The sequence below is a fragment of the Zea mays genome, chromosome 4 (assembly GCF_902167145.1).
Source record: "Zea mays cultivar B73 chromosome 4, Zm-B73-REFERENCE-NAM-5.0, whole genome shotgun sequence".
Classification (NCBI taxonomy): Eukaryota; Viridiplantae; Streptophyta; class Magnoliopsida; order Poales; family Poaceae; genus Zea; species Zea mays.
The window spans coordinates 76,591,353-76,608,124 of record NC_050099.1 but is presented as its reverse complement, the minus strand read 5'-3'; the positions used below and the strand labels follow the sequence as shown (position 1 = coordinate 76,608,124).

General features: G+C 41.4%; 1 protein-coding gene across 1 annotated transcript; it reads right to left on the bottom strand.

Annotated features, from left to right (window-relative positions):
* Positions 1-7,953: 7,953 nt before the first annotated feature.
* LOC100217131 (Hydroxyproline O-galactosyltransferase HPGT1) lies at positions 7,954-13,469 on the bottom strand. The gene is made up of 12 exons (NM_001359639.1): positions 13,038-13,469; positions 12,498-12,561; positions 12,349-12,398; positions 11,954-12,147; positions 11,687-11,750; positions 11,542-11,614; positions 11,056-11,179; positions 10,365-10,452; positions 10,212-10,262; positions 9,912-9,983; positions 9,684-9,796; positions 7,954-8,324 (listed from the first exon to the last, which is right to left on the bottom strand). Exons 1-12 carry the CDS (start codon positions 13,160-13,162, stop codon positions 8,302-8,304), a joined length of 1,041 nt encoding a protein of 346 aa, NP_001346568.1. The 5' UTR covers positions 13,163-13,469; the 3' UTR covers positions 7,954-8,301.
* Positions 13,470-16,772: the final 3,303 nt, after the last annotated feature.

Sequence of the window (16,772 nt, the reverse complement as noted above, 5' to 3'; positions counted from 1 at the left end):
AGCCACACTTGCTAACGAAGAGAAACTTTTGGGAGCATTAAAACTAATTGAAAACAAAAAGTTAAAAAAAACTTTCTATATCCCTTTCTTGCAAATCTCGAGGACGAGATTATTTTTAAGGGGGGTAGGATTTGTAATACCCAACTTGTAATTTGTGGAAGATAACCCAAAAGGAGAAATGACATTCCTTTGTATATATGTGTGTTGTCCATATTTATCATTTCATGAGAACATCACATGAAAACAAATAAATATAAAATATATGCCACTAAATTATGCATCATGCTGAGGTTTTATTTTGTGCACATTTTGTGATAATATTAAAAAGTAATGTAAAAATAAATATATTAATACCCACATTGGAACTTAAAATCTAAAGGAAACTTTAGAATTTGAGGAAAGAGGAGAAAATACTAACCAAACAAGATAAAATAAATATATAAATAAGAATATAATACCCTTTCACTAATAATTGAATTTGGTACATTTTGATCAAAGGTGAATCTCATGACAAAATGTAAAATTCAAATTAGAATTCTAAAAACAAAAGGGAAAGAAAGAAATTAGAAAAAAGAAAAGGGAAAAGTGAAGGTGTCGCTAATTGGGCCAATAGCTAGGATTTTGGCCCATCTCGCTATTTCGCCTTCGCGCGCGCGGCCCACTCTGAACTTGGCGCTGACACGTTGGGCCCACTGGCCGGCCACACACCACGCGATACAGCAGTGATGGCTCGCGCCGACATGTGGGGCCCGTGAGGCAGGCTTCCCTGCGCGGCAGCCCAGCTTTCCTCCGCCACTCCCGCTGCCGGTGGGACCCCTTGGACATGTCCGTCTTCCTCCGCAGGCGCAAATCTCGGACCACGCTAACAAGCTTCCCCGGGATGCCGCCGGAATCCTCGTGGGCTTCGGTGGAGTTGTGGGTCGCAGACATGTGGACCCCCAACCACTGTGGATTTTCCCACACGTGGGCGGATTCCGTCGCCGCTCTCTGTAACAAGCTCCGCAGTATGCGGCTAGGATTCTGTCGAGTCCGTTGCTAGCCCCTATAAAACCCAGCCGCTCCCGCCTCAGCTACCTCCCCATGGCGAAATCCCTCCGATGGCTGGACTCGTCCGTCGCGCCCCTGTTCCTCAGCCCGGCTCTGCAGTCACTGCGCCGCCGCTGGGAATGGCACCACGACTGTTGTCGTCCTCGCTAGATCCCTTCACCACCTCACGTCGCGCGTTGTTGATCCTCCACGGCCGCACCTGGGAGACCTCGGCTGCGGTCAATTGCTCGACTCATCCTCCGACACCGCCATGATTCTCGCCCGGCAACCTCGCCAGTCGTTGCTTGCGCGGGGATAAATACGCTCTGCGCCCGCCTCCTCTTTTTTTCAGCCATTCACCGGGGCCAGACACTCTGCGCAACGACCGCCGGTGAGATTCATGTCCTCCGTGCTCCTTTTCCTACCTTGATCATATTCCGTCAAGCCGAACTCGTAGTTACCCAAACCGTGGCTGGAATTTGTTTCCAGACTTGTGCTCCCACTACTCGTCGTGGGTGTGCGCCGGTGTTGCGCGAATTCTGGTGATTGTTAGACCAGTGCGTTCGGGTGGGTTTGGACATCGCGTAGAAGTCGCGGGGGCCCGGGATTGTAACTAGGGCGCCGGATTCACTCGCGTCGGCGAGCTCACCACCACCTGGGTGGGTGGCGCCACCGTCGGGCCGCGCTGGGGGAGGAAGACAGGCCTGGGCCATTGGATCCGCAGTGTACGCACACGATTAGATCTGGGCGGCGTCTTGACATCGAGCATCGTGGACCGTTGATCGCTCATCGATGGGAGGAGATTGATTTCAGCTTCATTGAACTCGGGCCCTCGGATCTTGATCTAGTGGTCGTTATTCAATACCGATTCATATAACGCGTGATCTAATTTGAGCCCTAGATTTCTGATCGGACGGCCAGTACTATCTGATACCCCTTCGTCGTTTGATTTTGTAAAAGAGCCCCTGTAGAATCCACTAATCAACCCGCCGTCCACATTGAAGGTAGTCTGAGTCTGTGGGGTTTTTGCATGTTTAGCCCCTGTCTTTCTAGTATTTGGTGCAATATCCAGAGCTCGGGGAAAATCAAATAATAAATTTAGAAATGGATTTTTAGTACATAAATGATCCCAGAAACTCAATTTATTCATAGAAAATTCATATGAACCCCAAATAGATCCATTCTAGTTTCTATAATTTTATAATATTATTGCTTATCATCTAATATCACTGTTTTGACATGAAAGTCACATTAAAGTTTATATTCTATTTAATCTTGTATCAAACACATAAAACCCTAGTAAATTCATAACTTCTCTGTTTTAACTCTGATTTGATCCGTTCAAGTTGCGTTAGTCTCGTAGCAACGTGTAGATCATTATTATTCAGTTTGTTCTTATGTTTGGTGTAATGTTAATTTTGCATATACCATGTTTGTCTGTATTGCTACGACTAGCAGCGAGGTCACGAGTCACCTGAAAGGCAAGTTGGTACCTGGAATCTCAAGTCCCAGGCAAGTTGTGCCCTTGACCACTTTTTACCCAATAATGTTCTTTAATATCATTTATTCATGCATAGGTTAATTTTGATGGGACCCAATAGGTTACCCTAGATTGTTTATCTCATTACCTTGTTTACCCCTGAATCACTTGGGTAGTTTGCTATCGCTTTACATGGATTTGGGATAATTATTTATCATATCTATGTTCCAGTTATTTTGTTATTCTATTTATGTTCATGTCAAGATCATTAATGTTAATTGGAACATAGAGCTTAACTTGAGAAACACGTGCCACCATAAGGGTTTATGGACGCCCTTGGCTGATTAATTAGGAAAGCTAGTGGAGGACTACCTTACCCGAAAGGGGCAAGGGCAGTAGGGGAGTGGTCAGTGTAGGGAGGTCCTTGGTTGATTTTGCTACGATGGCGGTCAGGCAAGAACCCTGCATTGGAGCTTCCTATAAACTATAGCGGGTTTTCTGAAGCTAGTGAAACTTTGTAAAGGCCTCATAGTGTTACCCTGCCTCGCCTCCTCGGTAGAGGTGTATGGGAAGTCGCGTTCCCTTGGCAGATGGGTAACATGACTTGTGGGTAAAGGGTACCACCTCTGCAGAGTGTAAAACTGGTATACTAGCCGAGCTCACGGTCATGAGCAGCTCAGGACTCTCTGATGATTAACTTATGGAACTAAATTCAATTTGTCATATGCATTGCATCGCAGGTGATGTTGTTACTTTTGTTCTACTACTTAATTGGGTTGGTATTTACTTATACTTTGCTAATAAAATTTTGACTAACTTTAAAAGCAATGCTCAGCTCTAACCATCCTCTTTGGTAAGCCTTACACTTCACGTGAGCTCCCACCTTTGGCGAGTTCATGCACATTATTCCCCACAACTTGTTGAGCGATGAACATATGTGAGCTCACTCTTGCTGTCTCACACCCCCCACACAGGTCAAGAACAGGTACCGCAGGATGAGGCGCATGGAGGATGCTGCGATGAGTTCGTGAGAGATCTAGGCCATCGTCTCCCAGTCAACTTTGGGTTGCTGGACCGTTGTCTCCTTATAATGTAATTATTTATTTATTTTGTATAGAACTCCTATTATGTAGTAAAGATGTGACATTCGATCATGTGCCATGATTCATCATATGTGTGAGACTTGGTCCCAGCACACCTGGTTATTATGTTCGCGCCCGGGTCTTGGTGCCCCGAAATCCGGGTGTGACACCTGTCCATTTCAGCGATGCTTCCGTTGCGCCGTGTAAGTCACCAGATCAGACATGTCCTCCTGGCAATTTCTGAATTGTTCGTGCTCGGTCCAATTCTTCGAACAGTTGCCAGAACGGCAATAGGTAATGATATACTATTCATGTTTCGCTGTCTTGGAGATCCAGTGAAATGGAGCCTCAGATTGTTTAGATCCCTGTGTTTACCCATGCCTCAACAATTCCTTGTCATAATTACCATGGACCGACGGTGAATTAGATCCTTCTTTGCCCTGCTGCAGCGTGCCTTTGTTTATGACTACTACACCATTGAATTAGTTCATCTTATGTAAATTCGAAATTACCTTCCTGGCATTTTGATCTTAGCCTCGACTTCAAGACTAATAGACACTTGATCGCAGGTTGATTTTTACAGTCTGTTGCTCACCAATAAAGTGCATGAGTCACTGAGGTGTCCTCTAATGCTGAATTTCTTATTGCATGTGTGCTGACTTTGTCGTTATCTCGCTAATGCAGGCTAAGCCCACAAAGAGTGCGAATGGGTAGGTCTACCAGATTTGTGGTGACTCTATAGGTGTTTCATCCACTGGCGATGTCTTTGTTGCCTGCAATGAGTGTGCCTTCCCTGTCTGCCGCCCATGCTATGAGTATGAGCGCGAGGGGAACCAATGCTGCCCCTAGTGCAAGACTAGATACAAGAGACAAAAATGTTGGTTTCCTGGCAACTTCTTTGAGTGTGTGTAACTTGTATGAAGCTAGCATGACTGAGTTCACATCACATGCTTACTTTACGTGAATAAAAGGTTCTAGACTTGCAGCATAGTGGGTATGCCTTATGATAATGACATTCGACAGCCTAGATTAAGCCATCTACTTCATTTTATTCTCTATAACAGTAATTAACGAATTCTTCTTACTTCCTTTGCACCTACAACTACGACGGTAAGCGACCACGCCCCTCATTCCAAGATGAATCTGACACGCAATCTTGTGCTCATGGTCGTCATGCGTTGTTTTTTCTGTTTCGTCAGGGGACTACAAGGACAAGGATGGTGTCAAGGGCCTGTGCGTCGTGGGCGCCATCAACAACTGTACCTCCCAGCTCCCCACCTATGGGAGATCTTCTCCCCCATAATGTAATGTCGCTACTCTGCTACTCGTATGTGCATGCTCCAATTCTGCAAAGTTTTGGACAATTTGTCATTAACAGTAATGAACGTTGCTTTTCTGCAGTGCAGATAATATAACACAAGCGCTCATGTTCCTCTCGCACTTCATCAGAGACATACACTAGGTAGTACAAACCGCAAGCAAGGTTTGATGTGCTCTATTTGGTGTGTTTGATCAGACAACAATGTGGCTGATCGCTCATGCTACTGACTGCTAACACAACTACTACCTGTACTCCATAGCCACTTCACTCCAACAAAGGAGGGAACACCGTCGACTTCCACTGGTACGCAAGGAAGATTGTTTTACACTATGTACGTACGTCAAATACTGGACATCATCAGTCATGATCTTGAAATCTATAGGAACCTGGATGCTAGGGCATGCTCTGTTTTGTTCACTAATTGCCCGGTTTGGAACGCCAGCATCATCTAGCCGACTAAAGACGACTTCTATGGAGACAACATAGCCGGTTACATCGACACACTGAAGAAAAACATAATGATATGGAACTAGGATAAGAGTTTTCTATAGATAGAGAGAAAGAGAGAAGCTAAATGCTAATTATTCAGACCTTTATTCGCTCGGTAGCACAGAGAATGGTTGGAGAAGTGTCCAACTGGGAAGCATGCGGCAAGAACCAGACTGTATGTCCAGATATGTATATATGCTTTGCTTCACATTCAGATTTTTTGTGCTTGGGCATTTAATTGATCTTTGTATGTTGTTGCATCGAGTGTTTTTTCGTTGATTAATACAGTAATTTTCATAATTTTCTTTATGTTTCAAATCCTTCGTAAAGTAAGATTACTCTCTGAGTTTTTGACTGGTTATAAATAAATATCGCAAGATATGCGTCTGAGAACATCATTGCATCATGCCACTGGGCATACAAGGGTGTTGAGGAAGACTCAATCCTAGAAGGTACTACTAATACTAGCACATTACTTTTTTAATTAAGGTAATGCCTACATTCCTGTTCTGTAGTATGCACACCGGATTTGTATTGTTGTCGTACTATTGATGCATGATTTTAACTTGAGGGGGCAAGAATATGCTAATTAATTTGTGTTTATGTTCTTGGTGCAGATCCCTATTTCTTATAAATCTTATCTCTACTATTCCATTCACCTCTCTCTCCTCTCCCACATTTAAACGGTAAAAATCTAAAATTATGCAAAAATAAAGATTAATAGTTTGTGAGTCGTGGCAACGCACGAGCACCTGACTATGTTTGGTTAATGCATGTCTGATTTCTGTTGACGAGTGTTTCAAACAACAGCTGTAGGTTTGGGGCTGTCAACTTGTGTAGGCATTGGTGGTGACCCGTTCAATATCACATATACACATTTTGAGATTAATGCCTCATATTTTAAGCAAAAGCCTTCCTTTTTTAAATCTATTATGAAATATCTTGTCATGGATTTTGTACTTTGCTCTGTGGAATTAATCCCTTGTCTGGCATTATCTGGTACTTGAATACTTAAAGTGTATTTTTTATTCCAAATGCTACATACATATGTTTTTCAGTCAACACAACTCCATCTCATTTTGTAGTTTTCTTAGTGTTCAATACTATTTGGATTCTATTAAGTCAGAAATAGCAAAGATATAATATAAAGGTGGACTTCCAAATGCAGAAGCAATTGGAAAATTGTACATCTTATGCAACTTGATCGAACTGTTATATTTTAGATCTTTTGTTTAGCATTTTTTAATCCACATGTATTTCTCTATCATATAAAACTCTATATTGATTCTTTAAAATAATTTATATGAATTTGATAATGTTTGTCACAACTCACACGAATTCTGTATACCATAATGAATTGATGGTTGAGAGACTATGCACGAGACATGCAAATTAACAAGACTCATACAAGCGTCGAACAGTGTGCTAATGATGATCAGAGACACAAGGGCAGCACATGATCAGGTCTTAACATGTTTGGCTTCTGAACATGCTTTTCTCCAGATCTCCAAGGAAGAAGAAGATCCGGTCAGATATATGTCGTGTGCTAATGATGATCAGAGACACAAGGGCAGCACATGATCAGGTCTTAACATGTTTGGCTTCTGAACATGCTTTTCTCCAGATCTCCAAGGAAGAAGAAGATCCGGTCAGATATATGTCGATGCTCATCCCAACGTACATAAGATATCAATAATATTATAAGTTCTCATTGCAACGCACGGGCACACAACTAGTATGATAATAAGGAACGATAGCAATGAGGAGAAAGAAAGAGAAAGACTGAAGTTAACATAAAAGAGGAAGACCAAAGTTAATATGAGAAGAGACAGTTAAAAGAGACTTAAAAGAATGAGATATACCTAAATACTCCCTCCATCCCATAAAATAAGGCGTATATTTTTTAACAGAGTCTTTAGAGTGAAACTTTAACCATTAATTTCTTTTAAAATATAACATCAACAAATACAAATTAAGCATCATATTAAAATATTTTTAGTACAAATTTATATATATAACATGCATACAGTAAAAATATGTGTTTTGCCAAACTGTTGGTCAAAGCTTTAGAACTTTGACTTTTTAAAAAACATGCACGCTTATTTTATGGAATGGATGGAGCAATTAGCCTTGAATAATAATCACTTATGTGTGTAAACCTTGACTTGTGAATTCTATTGAGTTTTCTCCGGTCTACCCCAACTTGGCTAGAATAAAAAGAATCCTCATCAAATGTCAGGTTTAGAATTTTATAGGATTTTTTACAATAACTAATTTTATTTTTCAACACAATTTGGTTAAACGTGCTTCAGAAATAGGAACAAGTCAATGCTAAGAACTTTTTGGTCGCATGCATTTAAGATGAAGCAAGACTTCCATACGATAGTACCTACAATAATGATCTGCGTGGACTATTGGGAAAAAAATTGCAAGTTCAAACCCAGAGAATGTGAATGGCAGATTCTTGACTTCAAAAGGACATCCTTATGTATGTGCCAACTTCACCACCATGACAACAGGTCTGAAGACACGCATTACGCATACATATATATTCTGGACCAAAATAATTTCCTGAATTGCTATTGATTTCTGTCACTCCAACAATGGTAGTGTCTGTCAGAAAAAGAATGGTAAGGGTGGGGCATCTACAAATGGCACACGGAACAGGATAAAATCTGCAGAAGGCTTTTTGTTAGAAGCCACGATTCTAGTGTAGTGGCCTTGCAAAGAAAAAAAACAAGATATCTGATTCGGTATGAACTGGCTCGCAAAAGCTTCCTCCAAAAGACGTTACAGAAAATGGCAGAAGAAAACAAAATTTCCTCAGGTATTCGACCTCATATTGCATGTATTATCCACCAGGCACGATGTTTGCAAAACTCCTCAGCATGCATTGTTGCTCGTTATAGCGCTGAACACATTGCACCTGCATAATTATCTTCGTGATTAGCCCCGCAAAATATCTAAGAATTTGTGGCGAATTGATCGCCGATCCAAAATTTCATTACACAAGCAAAAACACGTTCGTTTTTCCAATCTCAGAAGTTCAACATTCACTGCCTTTGGCCATATCATTTATCCACCAATCTTTCAGATTTAATAAAGGTGGTAAGCCATATAAAAGATGAGCGACAGATTTAGCAACATTCACTTTGCCTAAGGTTAGTCGTTCGAATTGAAGAACTAACCTTAGGCAGAAAAGTTAGGCAAAGTGTGGCAAGTTAGGCATCAACCCAAACAGGACCCTGATCTATCAGGGCAAGTTTGGATGCCACATATGTTGGCTGCTGGCCAAACTTTGGCGTCTGAGTCAGCCCCAAATCTGCCGCGCAGGGGCATCGGTCAACCCAAAAGATGGCACAAATCCAAAAGTGGCAGAGCCTCCTTATCCTTAGTTAACGGCCCAAGTTTGGCCTGGCCAGAAGGGGTAGGTATCGATCCAAACAGTGCCTCAGTGCACATGCAGCATGAAAATGACCGACTGTTTTGTACAAAACGAGCTAATTTGCATCCATTCTATTTTCCACTAAACCATGAAACCCTTGCCTCCTGTCCAAATCATAAGCAAACCATAACTTGGGAAGCTTGCTATGGTTTGTAGTCAAAGGTCTAAGGAAAATTGAGCCTAAATTTAGGGTTAACTTGTATCGAATGAGACAATAAATATCTGCTGATCATAAACTGCTAACTCTAGCAGGTTCATTTCTGAAATTCATAATCCACAATACATGCTGAAGAACATGTTTTATCTTTAGTATTCATAGGACACTTGCAGTTGTAGCAACTGCAAGGTAAGTTGAACATAGCTACTCCCTCCATTCTAAATTATAAAAGATTTTGGCTCTTCTAGATGCATTGATTCTACTACATATCTATCTAGACATAAGTGTATATCTAGATGCACAGAAAAATCTATGTATCTAGAAATGCCAAAACGTCTTATAATTTGGAATGGAGTAGTTTTCATAGGATATGCTCCCTAGCTCTACCACCTCATTTTACTTCTACACTGAACAAGAAAACTATGCATTTCTTGTTCATGTGTATCTGTTACTTCTCATCCTTGAAGTTTCAGTAATCACAAACATAATGATTGTCCAGATACAGGATTTAAAAATCGGGAGAATCAAGAATCTGACAAAGTACACAAACAACAGTACTTAATCGCATGGAAGCAATCATCAAGATTCAGATTTGACCAGTAAGAAAAATAGATCATTAGAACAACGTAACATATATCAAACAGAAAGGAATCAATTTCAAGGTCAAAAATATGCCAACCAACCTGAGGGCCACGATGAACAGCACAGCTTTGCTTCATTTACATGCTTCACAGCAAGGCCAATCATCCACGATCCTACACTAACATCATCATGGGCATATGTCCGGAGAACAGACCTATCGCAAAAACAAATCCATAAATATAATTAATGAAATTACTTATTAAAAATTGTTATTTCTTTTCAGATCATTATGGGAGAAGGATATAGAATTTGCACACAAGGTTGCATACTTGTTTATAGAAATGAACTGAGCAATGGCCCTTGATATGACAAACATTTCACTAGAAGCGTGCCGGAAGTACCTATTGTTTGATAAAAAGACGTAGATGAGACACAACAGCAATTGATTTGAATGTTAAATCTAGCACAAATAATAACTGTAGTACTCCCTCTGTTCCAAATTATAAGACGTTTTAGCTTTTCTAGATACGTAGTAAAAGAAACGTATCTACTATCTAGAAATAACAAAACGTTTTATAATTTGGAACGGAAGGAGTACAAGCTAAAATTGCTAAGCCAAGCATACTTACGATTTCCCATCACCAAATTTCCACCAGTCTGGTTCATACCACTTGTGGGTTCTGTTTCCAATGGATCTCTAGTTTAGTTTGTCAAACGAAGAAGCATTCAAACGGGAAAAGAAAACTATCAAGTTCCTAAAATGAATTGTTCTAAACACTCACGAGTCAGAGAAAACCTCGCCCGATTTCATGCAACCTATATATACACGGGGCTTGTCCCAGTGAGTTTCGAGCATTGCACTTAAAGTGTCTGCAGAAACACAATATGTTGTTTGATGTTAAGTACAGTTCCTGTTAACATTTCGAAACCACATCTACACAAACACAAGACTACAAGCAATTGTTGCCAGAGGCAATCCAGCATTCCAGAACATGCAGAATGAGCATTTTAACAAGTCAGAGGCGTTCAAAAGGTTAATGATCATTACTTTTTCATGTAGAGGTATCATAGGTAATTAAAGTTGTTGCAGCAGAGACAGAAAATGGCAATAACCTTTTGTAAATCTCATTTCAGTGCACAAGCAGAATTTCAAAGCCTCCTGACTTGAAAAAGGTAGGAACTTATATTTCCAAAATTGACAAATGATTGTCCAGAATTAATCTTGTTCAGTTTTCATGATGTTTTAAAAAACAATCTAAATTATTGGATGTTTTTCAAACTGTGGCACCTACTGCTGAAAATTAGTTTAAATGATTTCACTGGCATATCTGGTAAACATTAACAGCCAAAGTCAAAATTTAGGAATCATACCCAGATACAAAAAGTACCTGGAACATTAGTAGCAAAGATCCTAAATTTTAATACAACTCAAACCACTCATAAAACCCATCAAATTTAACAGATGGCACATACCAACGTTTATGTATATATCATCATTGACCTTAGCATAAAATGCAGCATCGAATGTATTTGCTGCATTAGCAAAGAAACTTTTTGTCTTCTTAGGAAGCTCTTCATCTGACTCTATATGATCATCCTGCAATGCCACTTAATAGTCAAGTTCCGAAACTAAATCAACAGCATGAGCTAAAATACGAGTAAGAGTTTATATTAATGGCAATGTCCATCGTAACACCTTTTTGTTAGTTATATCAAACTTTTTTCTGGAATATGCAGGAGAGCTGCGCATCTTCGTTAGTTATATCAAACTTTGATGCTAAAAAATCCAAAGTACTGTACTATTAAAATACCAGTGCACATATAAGGATAAACAAGAACCACCAAAGTAAATGAATCTTCAATCAACATTAAGCAAAGAGCATAGAATATACATAAAACAATGTTATCATTGAATCCATCGACATAGTAGTGCAGAATCAATTGTTCAATCAGGCTTACCAATATCAAGAAATCCTTGGTGCTCCTATTTTCGTCATCGATCTCCCTATCAAAAGTATCTCCTCGATTTGCACTACACATGAGAGAACTATCAGATATCTAAACTTCGTATGTTTATTCCAGCAGGGTAATGGATATCAGGTACCTTCTTCCAACAACAAAACGTACTACAATGCCTTTTTCTTCTTCTAGTTTCTTCAACATTGAACCTGCGCAGAGAAGTACGATTAAACTACACAGAAAAGTAGGATATTATACACAACACTAGGTTAAGAAAATAATAAAATAAGAATTGTATTTTAAAAAAATTGAATTTCCAAATTATAGTATTAATATTTTTTTATGGAACTGTCAATATTGCTGTCTGTCAGAATATAAAAAAAGATGTATGAAAAATGCAAGCATGGTGTACCTGTCGGAAGCCATGATTTCCTGACAGCATCACGGTAGTTTTTCCTCCCAAAGCTAGTCATTATTCCAATAACAACCAGTGGCTTTTTCCCAGAATGAGTTCCATTTGTCTCGGGAGTATATTTGCCAACAAAACCTTCATGCTTTGCTGCAGCCAGCTCCATCTCAAGCGATGCCAACCGCTTCCCTTGCTGCCTAAAATATTTGAGGATGTTTACACAAGAAACAATTGTTACAGCTCCAAACTCTCATACTATAATGAATTCTGTATTTTTGGGGCACTAGCTCCAATTAGACAGCAACTACTAAAATTCATACTTTCAAAGGCATTAAGAAAATTGTCAGATTGTGCATTGAAAGGCAATTACGGCATATAACCTTAAAGGTTAGAATTACCTGCATGCAACAACCTTCAAGGTATCATCCACAGATATTGCTGATTGTCCCTGAATCACATGCACAAGACAGTTAATGAGGCTCTTAAGTCAGCAGCAAAGGTGGATAGTTGTATTAGAGAACAAGGGAGCCAGATCTCTGGTGCCTACCTGGCCTGTTCGTCTGTCTAGCTCCTTAATGAGGTAGACTCGGTTCTGAGCATCCTGCCACAATCTGAAATTCAGGAAGTCAACAAACTTTCTTCTATAAACAGCCAAAACACAAACCATTTCTACAGAGGAACAGTTTTCAGTTACTATGACAATCCAGGTCAAGCTAAGAGGTAAGGTGCCTGAGAACTGAGATTGGTCTTCATCAATACTAGCAGAAAAAGAAATACTCAAGGCGTGAACTGTGACGCTGCAAAATCCAAGAGCTGCAGAAACAAGCACTTAACATCGCAACAAAATGTGGGCCTCGCACTGGATTCCGTTTAAGAGATCAAAACTTCACCCGCTATTCTCAAATGCGCCACCAGCAGGATCAAAACTTCCCTAGCAAGATCACTATGAGCAGCTGCCGCCAGAGAAATACAGGGATCTAGCCCCCACGGGTGATCGGTAACACACGCAAACCAAACAATCCAAGCAGGCGAGCATTCTCACGATGAAACTAATGCCAGAAACCGGCGAACGGTTAGGAGAACTCACCGTCCGGCGACGTAGAAGGAGGCCATGGTAGCGAACATGGCGAGCATCATGGCGGACAACGGCGACCGCAGCGCCCCCGCGGCCGACGGCGCCTGCCGCCGCGCCGGGCCCTCCCGGATCTGCATCGGGATCTCGAGCTGGCAGACCTTCACCTGCTCCCGCCCGCGCACTCAGTACTGACCCGCCATGGCACCGACAACGAGATCTCGAAAGACCAAAGCCGCCTTCAGAAAACTCGGCGCACAGTGGTTGTCTGGTTCCGGAAGCTTCTAGAAGGCGCCACGGGAGAGTGGTGGCAAGGGGTGAGAGACTGAGTGAGAGGTGCCGGGCTGCCGGCCGGTTTGGTGGTTTCTCTAGCAACGATTTGGAATTTGGAGAAGCCTATGAAGGCGAGGAAGGAGACGACGGTTGATTGTGTGCTATTTGTCTGCCAGGCAAAGAGAGGAATCAGTGGAACAAATATACTGAATAATCGTATTTATTGTATGACTAAAATGATTAGAGGTCTATAAATAGAGAATAATAATAAATAAAGAATCCTAACGTACTAAAATTTGTGTAGTAATTACTGCATACCAGGTTATACTGCCACGTGTCAAGAGCTTATCTGTACATTTATACCACTATACTAGCCAACCGACCTACGGTTTTTATATATCGTATATATATATATATATAAATAGTTATTGATATACAAATAGGTATTTATATATTTATTAAAATATAATTATTATTTATTTCTATACACTAAGGTACGTGTGGTTTGGTGGTTAACCCTTAATTTCTGGAGCAGAGGACGTGGATTGGAGTGCTCGCTTTGCACTATTTTTTGCACGGTGTGATAGCTGTGTGGGCGGGGTCAGGTGCTAGATAGGCGTAGTAGCTGGTTCCGCGGGCGCTGGGGGTCCACAGAGTAGTAGCTAAGAGAGTGTTGCGCGGGCGCTGGGTGCAGGGCCCACAAGGCTTGGTGCCAAGGCGGGGCGTGTGGGGCGGGCCCAGAGTATCAGCGTGGAGGGTGAAGTCGTGGTAGCACCAGGTGCCCACATTAGGTTCTTAATAGAGTAGTATAAATAATACGACAATTTAAACTTTACATAACGCATCTAACCAAATCACCTCACACTCATAACTTCCACTAAATATATACTCAGACTTAATGCATCATCATCTATACCACTATATAATCCACCAGTTTAAACTTAACAAAATGTACCCAACAAAATCACCTCACACTCATAACCTCCAATAAATCCACCAAACGAATTGTACTTAGACTTTGACACACAATCAATCTGATAGTCGCCTAGAGGGGGGTGAATAGGGCGAAACTGAAATTTACAAATATAAACACAACTACAAGCCGGGTTAGCGTTAGAAATAAAAACGAGTCCGCGAGAGAGGGTGCAAAAACAAATCTCAAGCAAATAAGGAGTGTGACACAAGGATTTGTTTTACCGAGGTTCGGTTCTCGCAAACCTACTCCTCGTTGAGGTGGTCACAAAGACCGGGTCTCTTTCAACCCTTTCCCTCTCTCAAACGGTCCCTCAGACCGAGTGAGCTTCTCTTCTTAAATCAAAACCGGGAACAAAACTTCCCCGCAAGGGCCACCACACAATTGGTGTCTCTTGCCTTGATTACAATGGAGTTTTGATCACAAGAACAAGTGAGAAAGAAAAGAAGCAATCCAAGCGCAAGAGCTCAAAAGAACACGGCAAATCTCTCTCGCTAGTCACTAAAGCCTTGTGTGGAATTGGAGAGGATTTGATCTCTTTGGTGTGTCTAGAATTGAATGCCTAGCTCTTGTAAGTGGTTGAGAAGTGGAAAACTTGGATCAAATGAATGGTGGGTGGTTGAGGGTATTTATAGCCCCCAACCACCAAACTAGCCGTTTGGTGGGGCTGACTGTCGAATGGTGCACCGGACAGTTCGGTGTACACTGGACATGTCCGGTGCGCCAGCCATGTCACCAAAGTCGTTGGGATTCGACCGTTGGAGCTCTGACTTCTGGGCCCGCCTGGATGTCCGGTGGCGCACCGGACATGTACTGTAGAGTGTCCGGTGCGCCACTACGTGCGTGCCTGACTTGTGCGCGCTCTGGCGCGCATTAATTGCTGTTGCAGGTGACCGTTGGCGCGAAGTAGCCGTTGCCCCGCAGTTACACCGGACAGTCCGGTGTACACCGGACATGTCCGGTGAATTATAGCGGAGCAGCCGTTGCAAATTCCCGAGGCTGCCAAGTTCCAGAGTCGCGTCCTCTTGGAGCACAGGACAGTCCGATGAATTATAGCGCGCCGGCTCTGAGAATTTCCGAGGCTGAGGAGTTCAACTCGAAGTCCCCTGGTGCACCGGACACTGTCCGGTGCGCCACCGGACAGTCCGGTGCGCCAGACCAGGGAGCCTTTCGGGATGCCTTTAGCTCTCTATTTTGAACCCAACATTGGTCTTTTTAATTGGCTTGTTGTGAACCTTTTGATACCTGTATAACTTATACACTAGAGCAAACTAGTTAGTCCAATTATTTGTGTTGGGCAATTCAACCACCAAAATCATTTAGGAACTACGTGTAAGCCTAATTCCCTTTCAATCTCCCCCTTTTTGGTGATTGTGCCAACACAAACCAAAGCAAATATAGAAGTGCATAATTGAACTAGTTTGCATAATGTAAGTGCAAAGGTTGCTTGGAATTGAGCCAATATAAATACTTACAAGATATGCATGGATTGTTTCTTCATTTTTAACATTTTGGACCACGCTTGCACCACAGATTTTGTTTTTGCAAATTCTTTTTGTGAATCCTTTTCAAAGTTCTTTTTGCAAATAGTCAAAGGTAAATGAATAAGATTTTACGAAGCATTTTCAGGATTTGAAATTTTCTCCCCCTGTGTCAAATGTTTTTCCTTTGACTAAACAAAACTCCCCCTAAATGAGATCCTCCTCTTAGTGTTCAAGAGGGTTTTGATGTATCATTTTTGAAATACTACTTTCTCCCCTTTTGAACACAATAAGATACCAATTTGAAATTTACCAATTGAAAATCTCCAATTTTAAAATTAGGTGGTGGTGCGGTCCTTTTGCTTTGGGCTCATACTTTCTCCCCCTTTGACATGAATCGCCAAAAAACGGAATCATTAGAGCCATTTAAATACTCTCTCCCCCTTTGGTCATAAATAAATAAGTGAAGATTATACCAAAGACGAAGACTTTTTGCTTGGTGCTCATGCTTTCTCCCCCAAGAATGGAGAGGTGCTTGGAGTGACGGCGAAGGATGAGTTACGGAGTGGAAGCCTTTGTCTTCGCCGAAGACGCCAATTCCCTTTCAATACACCTATGACTTGGTTTGAAATGGACTTGAAAACACATTAGTCATAGCATATGAAAGAGACATGATCAAAGGTATATAAATGAGCTATCTGTGCAAATCAACAAAAGAAGTTCCTAGAGTCAAGAATATTTAGCTCATGCCTAAGTTTGTTAAAAGTTTGTTCATCAAGTGGCTTGGTAAAGATATCGGCTAATTGATCTTTAGTATTAATGTAAGAAATCTCGATATCTCACTTTTGTTGGTGATCCCTAAGAAAATGATGCCGAATGGCTATGTGTTTGGTGCGGCTATGCTCGACGGGATTATCCGCCATCTTGATTGCACTCTCATTATCACATAGCAAAGGGACTTTGGTTAATTTGTAACCGTAGTCCCACAGGGTTTGCCTCATCCAAAGCAATTGCGCGCAACAA